Raw genomic sequence first — 12503 nt, 5'->3', positions numbered from 1 at the left:
AGAAGTAGTTAAGGATCAGTCATTAAAGTCTGCTCTTTTTTTTCTTTCATGTATCTTCATGTATTTGTTCTTTAACTACTACCTACCATCCTTTTTGCTCCAGTGACGTTTTAGCAGATACTATACACAGAGTTAAATGATTATTTCACTTTTTCTCATATTTATAATCAGTTCGTTTAATGCTGATAACCACGTTGTTACCTGGGCAACATTCAAAACGACCACATTGTTTTCTGATTTATAATACATAGGTTCATTAGACTGATGAACCTGGTTCTGCAGGAGGTTTCTTCCTGTTAAAAGGGAGTTTTTCCTTCCTACTGTCACCAAAGTGCTGCTCATAGGGGCTCATACAATGTGTGTTATTGTAGGGTCTACCTTACAATATAAAGCACCTTGAGGCGACTGTTGTTGTGATTTGATGCTGTATAAATAAAATTGAATTGAACTGAATGTGTTATTCAGCACCTTTAATCAGGTAAATGTCCTTGTGCAGTTCTTACTTTGACTTTCTTTTGTTCTTTCTTTGCTCCGTATCAGAGAAGGTACTTTTTCATTTTTCACTGTTATTGGGCTGTTTCAGTGTCCACCTCTTTAGATGCAGGGAGATGCCTACAGAAGCAGAAAAATCCGTATTTATTAGTTTTTGGTTGCAGTCATAGAACCAAAATTATGAAGGAAAGCTATCGTCAGAAGTGGATACTCGAGGCTTAAAGGCCACGTTTATGTTACAGTTCATCCGAAGCGGTGACAGTTTTTACTGGATGGACTAAAAACCCATTTAAAGTGCTTACAACTAAATTTGTGTATTAAATAATGATTTGAACACACTTGTTTTTATGTCACAGGTGAGCATGAATGTGTGTTTCTCACAGAGGAAAGCCTCCAGAGCTGCTTCCATCAGTCAGCTTTGTGTGGCTAATGAAACGCTGGTGGATGTAGACAGATGTGGAGGTTGAGTGCAGGTTTGGACATATCAGCAGTTTTTATTTTTAGCCGTGCGTGTTAAGTAGGTAACCTGTTGGAGAGGTCTGAGTAATGGACTGTCTGCCCAACGAGCCCCAGGCTGCGATTACAGAAGCCTGTTGTTCTTCTCCGGGTACTTGTATCGCTCCCCTCGCTTTAAACCTCTTTCTCGACTTCTGTCTCATCTGTCTCTGCTTGTTTATCCATCTTGATCTCTCCCCGTGCCGTTCTGCAGTGCTTTCTGCTTCTCCTGTTCTTCTCTCGTTAGTCTTTTCTCTTTTTGGTCTTGTTTTCTACCTTTAGTCAGCTTTAAACCCACCAAGGGGCACAAAAATGAAGCGTTGCATGGACACGGTAGTGTTAAATCAGGACAGTTTTGGGAGCTGGTCATGTGACGTCTGTTTGTTTTTGGGTGGTGTCAGAAGACGAGTCTGTTTGGTGGGTGTTGTTTGCTGCTCTGACGACTGCCCCCCCCCAATGATTACGCCTATATTACTGCATTTCTGTCTTCAACAGGCTTTACTGATAAACTGGCCATTTCAGGCTCACTAACTCTCTCCTGTGGAGCAGCTCACAAACTTGTGCATGTTCTGATTTCCCCAGAAATCCTTTCTTCTACCTGTTGTGTACACGAACATCTGCAGTCACCTTCCTTTTTGGGTTACTGGAGGATTACCCGCGGCTAAGAATAGCTTTGACTTTTCTTCAGATGGTGCTCCCACCTTGGTCTTATCGCAGCCGCAGATCCTTCGTCCTACTGTTGCCCCTGTCTGGTAGCTAACAATCACTAGCAGCCTTCTGGATCCCCCTCATTGTCTTTTCTGTTCCTTCTCCTGTGGCAGCTGTAAAAAGATATTCGAGCTAAAGGCGCTTTGGATTGTGGCGATTGCGGTAGCGATGCTGTGCGCTGCTTCTGTCCGCGCTACACTCGTTGATAACGTCCAGCTCTCTGGTGACCTCGGATGACCCCGAGGTGCCAAAGTGTGCTGGGCTCTCTCCCATGTGGGGAAACACTTTGGGATTTTCCCCATTAAGCATAAAGCATGCCAGTGAAATACATAACAGGTATATAACCACAGAGTCACCCTGCTTATTGTTACGATTCTAGTTTCCTGGAAGGTTTGATGACCATTAATGTTTATGCTACTGTGAGGAATGAGTGGCCTTTCCTCATTGGCTGAGCCACAACTTTGCATTTCATAGAAAAGTAAACCGGCACATAAAGATGTGGACGGTCAGTATTGGAGAAAAGGTTTGTCTTGTATTTTTGCATAGTAACACCGTACTGCTGAAATAGCTTTGCACAGTTGCTCTCTGCACTGAAAATGACAGAAGATGACTCAAATATTTAGGTGGCCATGTGGAGGTGGAGAGGGATAGAAAAGCAAGGAAATGAGGTAGAAAAGAAGACAAAAGAGATCATAGAAAGCAGGAGGAAATAGAGAAAGCAATAGAAGCGAGGTTACAGTGTGAGATGAAGTGGAAAGTACAATATGGAAATAGAAAATGGGAGAAGATAAGCTTGAAAAGCGAACAAAGGAGGAAAGAATTCAAGGAGAGGAGGAAACTGGAGAGAAGAGGAAGAAAGGATATAAACAAGAAGGAAGGACATTAAGCTGCTTAGAGGACGTCCTGCCTTTTTTCTTTTTTTGGTGTTTTTTGAGTAATGAGGCTGTTAATTAGCAGAGGCATGCATGGTTTATTAAATCAAACTGTTTACAACTTTCACTGTCAAGCAGATTCCTGCTGGTCCATGATGATGCTGCAGTGGTAATTACAGTGTCATAAATGGGTTTATTAATCCTGATGGAGTAACTACGAAAATATTCCATTAATAATTATTTTAAAGGTTGTTTTTAACAAACGAAGTTGATGTCTAGTCTTTCTGTGACTGTACTTCAAGAAGACAGAGAAGGAGTGCAGCATAAAAACACCAACAAGTTTCCTCACGCTGTTATTAATTTACCCATGTAATCTTAATGTGTTGACATAATTGGTTTAGGCTACACCAGGTCGAGGTATCAAACCTTCACAACTTTGCAGACGTTCCTAAAGAGCAGCATCGTTTTAAATATTTTTCCAGCTTGGTCCCATATCAGACACCCCCTCCTCTACAGAGCTCATTAAAGCGTTACGCTCGGCTGTGCCAGCGGCTTCCATCAAACGCGTGTGTGGTTCATGTATGTTTGGGCACTTTCACTCATTTAATGGAAGACTGTTGTAGGATACGAGCCTCATAATCAGCAGACAGTTACGATTAGCTCATTGATGACTTTAATTTAGTGTTGTAGTTATAAATTCACTGTAATGTGGTGCGTAACTGTGTTTCTAGTGATTTTCCAACATTAGCCAACTCATTCTTTGTAGTGAATGACTTAAAGTCTGGCATGACTTTATTCTCTACATTTTAAATTGCAAAACAGAACGAACATTAAAAAACCATCTGCAGCTCAACAGCTGTATGAAGGTTTGACGCCCCGGGCGACTCGAGGCAGGAGCAAAATCTTTATATAAATAACTGTTTTGTTTTTTTATTGTAAACTATTATAGATGGATGAAGTCTGATATTCGGCCCCTGGCCAGTGTTAAACCAAAGCCTTTGCATTTACATAGTAATGCATCATAAATGTTATGATGACACTGCAAAACTCTGTTTGCTTTGTTTCGTTTAATGTTGTATCACCAGCTTAATGTGTAAGTTAGAGTCTGTAGGCACTACAGTATATCTGTTATGCTTGTTGAATCAGCAGCCATCATAAAAACCATTCTAACCAGTATAGAGAGCTGTGTAAATCAGCTCGCATTGTAGAAGACTGCTTTTCCTCTTTGAGGTACTTTCAATTCAATTTTTATTGAATTTATATAGCGCCAAATCACAACAGCAGTCGCCTCAAGGCGCTTTATATTGTACAGTAGATCCTACCATAATAGATACAGAGAAAAACCCAACAATCATATGACCCCCTATGAGCAAGCACTTTGGCGACAGTGGGAAGGAAAAACTCCCTTTTAACAGGAAGAACCTTCGGCAGCATAACTAAGGGAGGATTCAGGGTCACCTGGTCCAGCCCTAACTATATGCTTTAGCAAAAAGGAAAGTTTGAAGCCTAATCTTGAAAGTAGAGATAGTGTCTGTCTCCTGAATCCAAACTGGAAGCTGGTTCCACAGAAGAGGGGCCTGAAAACTGAAGGCTCTGCCTCCCATTCTACTTTTAAATACTCTAGGAACAACAAGTAGGCCTGCAGTGTGAGAGCGAAGTGCTCTAATAGGGTGATATGGTACTACAAGGTCATTAAGATAAGATGGGGCCTGATTATTTAAGACCTTGTATGTGAGGAGCAGGATTTTGAAATCTGGATTTAACAGGAAGCCAAAACAGGAGAAATCTGCTCTCTCTTTCTAGTCCCTGTCAGGACTCTTGCTGCAGCATTTTGGATCAGCTGAAGGCTTTTCAGCGAGTTTTTAGGACTTCCTGATAATAATGAATTACAGTCGTCCAGCCTGGAAGTAATAAATGCATGAACTAGTTTTTCAGCGTCACTCTGAGACAGGATATTTCTAACTTTAGAGATGTTGCACAAATGGAAGAAAGCAGTCTTACATATTTGTTTAATATGTGCGTTGAAGGACATGTCCTGGTCAAAAATGACTCCAAGGTTCCTCACAGCGTTACTGGAGGCCAAGGTAATGCCATCCAGAGTAAGAATCTGCTTAGATACCATATTTCTAAGCTTTTCAGGGCCGAGTACAATAACCTCAGTTTGATCTGAATTAAGAAGCAGAAAGTTAGCGGCCATCCAGGTCTTTATGTCTTTAAGACATTCCTGCAGTTTAACTCATTGGTGTGTGTTATCTGGCTTCATGGACAGATAGAGCTGGGTGTCATCTGCATAGCAGTGAAAATGTATGCTATGTCTTCTAATGATGCTGCCTAAGGGAAGCATGTATAATGTAAACAGAATTGGTCCTAGCACTGAACCCTGTGGAACTCCATAATTAACCTCAGTGTGTGAAGAGGACTCTCCATTTACATGCACAAACTGGAGTCTATTAGATAGATATGATACAAACCACTGCAGCACAGTACCTGTAATACCTACAGCATGTTCTAATCGCTCTAATAGGATATTATGGTCGACAGTATCGAACGCTGCACTGAGGTCTAGCAGGACAAGCACAGAGATGAGTCCACTGTCAGAGGCCATAAGAAGATCATTTGTAACCTTCACTAAAGCTGTTTCTGTGCTGTGATGAGCTCTGAAACCTGACTGAAACTCTTCAAATAAGCCTCTGCAGATGATCTGTTAGCTGTTTGACAACTACTCTTTCAAGGATGTTTGATATGAAAGGAAGGTTGGAGATTGGCCTATAATTAGCTAAGACTGCTGGGTCTAGAGATGCTTTTTGAGTAAAGGTTTAACTACAGCCAGCTTGAAGGCCTGTGGTACATAGCCGATCATTAGAGATAGGTTGATCATATTTAAGATCGAAGCATTAATTAATGGCAGGACTTCTTTGAGCAGTTTTGTAGGAATGGGGTCTAAAAGACACGTTGATGGTTTGGAGGAAGTAATTACTGAAGTTAACTCAGAAAGATCAATTGGAGAAAAAGAGTCTAACTTAACATCAATGGTACTAAGAGTAGCTGTAGATAATATTACATCTGTGGGATGATTACTGGTAATTTTTTCTCTAATGATTAAAACTGTATTAGTGAAGAAGTTCATGAAGTCATTACTAGTTAACGTTAAAGGGATGGTTGGCTCAAAAGAGCTCTGACTGTTTGTCAGCCTGGCTACAGAGCTGAAGAGAAACCTGGGGTTGTTCTTATTCTTCAATCAGTGACGAATAGTAAGATGTTCTGGCTTTGCGGAGGGCTTTCTTATAAAGCAGCAAACTATTTCTCCAGGCTAAATGATGATCTTCTAAATTTGTGACACGCCATTTCCTCTCCAGATTACGAGTCATCTGCTTTAGGCTACGTGTTTGAGAATTATACCACAGGAGTCAGGTACTTCTGATTAGAGACCTTAGTTTTCACAGGAGCTACAGTATCCAGAGTCGTACGTAGTGAGGACTTAACTTAAAATCTTAACTACTGTCACGAAAGGAAAAACTCAAAGTTTTATTCTTTATTTTTCTCTCTGTTTGTGTCTGTGATGCACACAAATGCACATCAAGGCCGACCAGGCTCAGCGCTGGTTTATCTTCAGCTTACAGTGAGTTGTTGGAGAACACTCTGCTTCCAGTCCTCCCTCGGTTGTGTTTGCAGTGTGTGTGTGTGAGTGAGAGGGGGGGAAGTGACATAGCACGTTGTCTGTGTGTGTATGCTTGTTTGTGAGTGAGAAGCACATTGCAAAATAAGCAGCCGTGCTCGGTGTGTGTGTGCACTGCAGTGCTGTGGATTAGACTGTGCAGACTGGAGCCCGGGGAGGGCTGTTGCAGGAGAAAAGAGGGAAGACTAATACACAAACACAGTGACATGTTGGTTTGTTTCGTACCTGTGAACTGATACTGTCAGTTCTGACTTGAGCACAGTACGTTGCCTCCTTTTCCACTGCATCCACTTCTTTTCCATTTCCAAAGGGTGAAAAGATGAAAATGTCCTGAACTCCTGCATGCTGACCCAGTAAAATCCCCCTTTCCACTGTACCGTACCACAAACGTGGTATAGGTTTTTCTGGGGGTATAAACACTTGACTTGGCATATGTGTAAAGAGCATTTATTTCATTTATGTTGCAGGACTCGGCACAGGAAAGTGTCATCACCCGTGACATCCACCGCACTTTTCCTGCTCACGACTACTTCAAAGACTCTGATGGAGACGGACAGGACTCGCTGTACAAGATCTGCAAGGTAAGCCTGACACGTGACAGTAATAAGATCCAGATATCATTATTATAAAATAAGCTCTTGGTTACAGTAGTGTGGTACTTTGCCTTCTTTATGGCAGAATTGTTTTAAGCGCTAAGCTAAGAGTTAATTCTTGTATGTGTGGTAAAACTAACCTGTTCCTGGAAGGCCGGCCATCATTTTTAATAATCTTTTTGGTCTGGCATGGCTTAGTAGGAATTAGCTTGGCATTTCAATCTGGCTCCACAGTAAATGATTGACAGTGCACACTGAGGCATCGACACCAGCCCTTCCTACACGTGACCTACTGGACATACGCACCACTCTGTGGACGGTCATTGATCTTTTCTTCCAATTTCAAAAGTGGAAAAACACAGTGGCTGTTATGTAGGTGGGAGATTTCTTCATATTGCCAACCAAAAAGGATTCTTGAGTATGAAAGTCGAGGCGATAAGTAAGCCGTATAATTGCAAAATACTTGAGACTTATTAAGACAACGAGACGAAACGTTGCAGCCTTTGTTCGACGTAATCGGGGATAAACCGCAGAGTTGAAAGGATGTTGGGGCATGCCCTACATGCATGTGTTTTTTATACAACAATATAATGTAAGTTCCAAAAGTAATACAGTAAAATCTTACCTCCATCCATGCATACACGTAAAATATTTAACAGGGAATAGCCACAAAAGGACACCCCTGTAATACGGCTTTGCCTTCTCTCAGTTAAAATGATAGAGTTCCCAGTGGACTTGGGTCCTGAGGTAATTCTCTGTGAAATAACACGGTGCAGACAAAAGCCAAGGTCGTATAAATCCAATCTTAATCTCTGACTGTCCTCTTAGCCTGATTGCAGCTGTGTGCTCATCCAAGATGTTTATGCATAGATGTATTTACCCAACTTTACTCGGGTCCATAGTTTGTTGTACAAAGACGCAGTTTTTGTAGTTTTGCCTCTGTACACCACCACAGGCTTTAGACCTGTTCCCATGTTACATCATCACAAATGAAGCAGATATAATGTCTGAAGTTGGTTCAAAGTGTTGAATTAGGTTCTTATAGCTTCTCAGTGGACTTTAAAATGAGACTCAAAGATTGATTTTCATGGTTATCAAGAACAGTTTGGAGGAGGTGGGGCCATCAAGTCTGTAATCAGGAGGAGTGTTCGTTCAGCTAAAGCAGGGGTGTCCAACTCCAGGCCTCGAGGGCCGGGGTCCTGCAGGTTTTAGATCTCACCCTGGGTCAACACACCTGAATCACATGATGAGTTCATCACCAGGCCTCTGGAGAACTTCAGGACATTTAAGGCTACGTCCACACGTACCCGGGTATTTTTGAAAATGCAGATTTTTCTATGCGTTTGCACCTTTCGTCCACACGTAAACGGCGTTTTCGGTCACTGAAAACGGAGATTTTTAAACTCCTGCCAGGGTGGATATTTTTGAAAACTCAGTTTTTGCATTTACGCGTGGACGAGGAAAACGGAGAAAACGCAGCGTCCAAGGTGTGCGCATTTTTTGACGTCACACTGTGCGCCACGTTATTGTTTCGGTGAAATAAATTTCTACAGTGACGGACTTACACAAAATACCATTACTGTTAATTTTACTGTCTGCAGTGTTTAAATGCTTACATATACACACAGGACTCAGTTCTGCTTCTATGCGCCATCTTTGTTTACACTTTCCCACCCAGGCTGACTTCTGATTGGCCAACATTTCTACACGGATAGGAATATAGCGCCACCTGCTGCTTTGGCGTGTTGCTAGCAGCGTTTTCCTTCGTTTTTGGCTTTTACGTGTGGACGGGATTTTTTTTTTTTTTTTTTTTTTTTTTAAAAACGAAAACGGAAAATCTCAGTTTTCAAAAATACCCGTGTACGTGTGGACGTAGCCTAAATCAGCTGTGTTGGATCAAGGACACATCTAAAACCTGCAGAACACCGGGACTCGAGGCCTGGGGTTGGACACCCCTCATCTAAACACAGAGGGTATAGAAGTTTGTGCAAACTGTCAGTTAGAAGTTAGACTTGACTCTAAACCTCTTAAAACATCCTGCCCGACTGAAAATTGTCTGTAATTTCCAAATGATTAATGGAAACTTTAGATTTAACAACCTGGTGTGGCGTGTCCAAAAAATCGGGCTCTAAGTATATATAACCAACAGATGTATGACAAACACAGAAACAATGACAGATGACGCTAATGTAAGATGTAACCGAATGATATGGAAGAAAATTTTAAGGACAAGTCTCAGAAATGCTCATCATGCAAAATATCTGACGTTCTTCATGAAACAGTGTTACACAGTTACACTTCTCCTGAAGGGCTGTGCTGCAATATAAAGTGGAATCTGAGGTATTTCAGTATTCTGTGTGTTAACATAAAGATTTTGTCGATCTGATTCTTGGTTTTGGGTAAATATGAAATGAGTTTGGTTATTTCTGACCACAGAGGAAAATAAGACGGCTTATCTAAAGCGTATACGCTAAATAACGATGTGGATAAGGCCTCGTGCTGCACCCACACTGGTATGTTTTGCCTTTAAAATCAAAACTAGGTTTAGAGGGAGGAAGAAGAACTCCATGTGTTTTCCTGGCACTGCAGAAGTAGAGTATGGTTGGTCAGCGCTTTGGGAGAACCTGTCAGGAAGGTTTAACATCCAGTCTGGACCCAACTAGGTCAGTGGCGAGCTAGCCTTCATTTGTATGCAAATCCATGTAGATTTGCTGCTGATAAGGTTGGTTGGATCTTCGGGCATGAGCGGGTTACAGGCACAGAGGATCCAGCACAAAGTTTCTCTTCCTCTTTCTATCCTACTCAGTAATAAGCCTAACCTTTATTCTCCAGGGAAGGACGTCGTCTCTCCCTAGTTATCGTCAGTTTCAGTCAGTTTGACTGAAACTATGATATAAAACGCCCAACATTTACCGTGTTGCGCTGAGCGTGCCCTCTGGAGAAGATCGAGGTTAACGAGCTAGTGCTGGGATTCAAAGCTTTCAGATGCTGGATACAGGAGTAAGGGAATATTTTCTGTTTCCATGGAAATGGGACTTTAACCAAGAGAGGGGAAAGTTAACATGGTAGCATGTAAGCATGGCTCATCAGCCAGATTAATGCGGTGTGTTTGTGTGCACATGTTTTTTAGGATATTAGTTTTTGTTCGGGTGACCGATACTCTGATCAGAGTTTGCTCCTCTTCTAAAGTTGCTTCTTACCTGAAATGAAAACAACAATTTAAACTCATTGGAGCTTCAGACTGTTTGCCAGCAGTGAGGCAACCACACACACATTATGACTTTTATACTATGATTATCAACACATTTCCACCATTGTATACTTCACACGTTAGAACAGAAAAATCTGCTCGTTCGATATTAGGATTCGAGCATACTTCGTAGACGGCAATAATCCCTCTGATCCTATTATCTGCTCAGGCTAACAAATTTAGATTTCACCCACCAGGACCTCCCCCATCCATCTGTCAGCGTGCACTTCTCCCAGCCGAGTAGGGGACGTGTGAATGCCACACTCCATCAAGCATGTCAGCTTGTAGATTACGCTCCAGACAGCTCCACAAGACTTCCCCATTACCTCCACATCAAACCCCAAATTAGCTGAACCGATCAGCAGTGGAGCTCTGGACGTCCACGCTCATTTTTCAGGTGTGGAAACGGGGCGACAGTCTTTGAACCCAATGTTTGACTGCTCCTGTAGTCAGTGTCCAGCCAGCGAATGAGCATCCTGCCAAAATATCGGTGGAAGATATTGAACCGTTACCGTCCTTTTGAGTGATTATAAGAAAACAGGTTTAAAGAGTGTTTCATGGACTTGTAGTTCCCCTCGCGCTTCACCAGCCGAGCAGCTGCTTAATAAAGGGGAGCTTACGCAGTTCTGGGGCTGCTGGCCTCTCAAACATTGAGCTTTCATGTCACTTAAGCACACTTGCTTATAAGCAAAGAGTGCAAGGTGATTGATATTAAAATAGACGCGGTGCCCCTCTTACTGCAGGTGTTGGGATCACACCTGTGTTAGTGCCGGTCTTCCCGTACACGTGTAAGCAAACCAGAATGTAAGCTGTCCAATCGCTCTTTTCGCTCGAGTGTAATTGTTTTAAGTCATTTCTTGTTTACACGGTGAAAAGGCTGTCTATTGGCTCATTAGCATGATTGGTGGGGTGTGTCAGCTACCGACCGTTTTGAGACATTGCCTCTCCCGAATGGTCATCTGAAGGTTATTCTCCTGGATCAGTCACTTTAGTGACTAACTAGCCAGCTCTCATATCTACTGTAAGATATGTTTTGCATTTTGTGGAAGAAACACTGAAGAATTTCTTCACACAAACACTCACAAAGGTCAAAGGTGCACACTGACCTCACATAAGATGTTATTAAGCCATCGTGCAAGATTTACAGTAATGGTGACAGAATTTTACATAAATGTAAGATGATAAAGTCATTTATAATTAGGGGAAAGACATCCATACAACAGTGACTGCAGACGGTGGGTCGTCTCTCTTTCTGTGGGTTTTGTTTCTCAGCCTGTGAAATGAGTTTGAGCACTCTTTTGGACAACACCAGCTGGTTCAGGTTTAATACAATATGACCTTAAATGTGCAGAGCCAGTTTGAAATGACAGTTTTATGCAATCCAGACTATTATATACTCCGCCCTCGTTTGAGAACAGGCAGGATTCTCATTCGCTCTTAAGTTATTGGTAAATGAAAGAGATTCTAGTATTTTAAAGCTGCTCTTGCATTTTGGATGTATAGAGTTAAGTTTGGGGGGTTTAGCTCAGCAAAACTGTAATGCTGAGAGAAACTGTCTCTCAGGATGTGTCTCGTATACTTGCTGGTGTTCTGAGACGAACTGGAGATCAGCGAGGCACCAAGCTTTGAAGATGAAGTGGTGTATGATTATTTGTTAAGTGTTTTCACTAAAACCAAATGTTACCAGTCCATGTAGTCACAAGAAACACACTTTTCAGGCGAACTCGGTTATACTTCAGTGTCGTCCTGTAGCTCTGCTTATGTGTATTTTAACCTACACTTGTGAGTTAGGTACAACTTCCCCCCTTTGTCTTTTATTATTTGTGGCATAGATTCAAAAAGGTGCTGGAAACATGATATGATAGCCTCGCGTAGTTGCTGCAGATTTCTCAGCTGGAAAATCCATCAGATTGGTTCATTGTGGTCACATGGGAATGGACGCGGGCAGCAACGATTCTCTGTGGTGTTTAAATGATGTTCAGTTAGTACCACCCCACGCCATCACCAGCCTGAACCGCTGATACAAATCAGGATGGATCCAGTCTTTCATGTTTTTACTCTAAATTGTGACGCTGTCATCTGAATGCTGCGGCAGAGACTCTTCAGACCAGCCAGCGTTTTTCCAGTTTCCTGTTGTCCAGTTTGTGGGTTCCTTTGCTGTGAGCTTGCAAAGTTTGGTAATAGATAGCAGTTGTCAGCAGATCTTATTAGGTTTGCCTGATTTACCTGGATAATAAAAGGAAACACGGATTTTTGTTTTTAAGCCTGAATATAAATAAATATAAATAAATAAAGTCTTAACCATCCAGCAATGTCACAGAAACCCTCATAGCGGCGTCCAGTCGATTGCAAAGATGATATACTCTTATCAGTTCCAGTGTGCCTGGTTAACACCTGGGTGGGTCCAAAATAAGTCA

The 12503-nt window shown here is 42.0% G+C and overlaps 1 protein-coding gene across 2 annotated transcripts in view; it reads left to right on the top strand.

Moving 5' to 3' along the window:
* Positions 1-12503, top strand: part of rabgap1l (RAB GTPase activating protein 1-like) — a 90072-nt gene that overhangs the window by 44765 nt on the left and 32804 nt on the right. For both annotated transcript variants that reach the window (XM_040015054.1, XM_040015053.1), the window contains exon 14: positions 6711-6824. In XM_040015054.1, the coding sequence (XP_039870988.1) occupies positions 6711-6824 (114 nt within the window). The remainder of the gene's footprint in view (positions 1-6710; positions 6825-12503) is intronic.

This window comes from Simochromis diagramma, unplaced genomic scaffold, assembly GCF_900408965.1.
Source record: "Simochromis diagramma unplaced genomic scaffold, fSimDia1.1 OVJJ01000453.1, whole genome shotgun sequence".
NCBI lineage: Eukaryota > Metazoa > Chordata > Actinopteri > Cichliformes > Cichlidae > Simochromis > Simochromis diagramma.
Note: the sequence above shows the minus strand (reverse complement) of the source record. Positions and strands in the feature narration are given on the sequence as shown.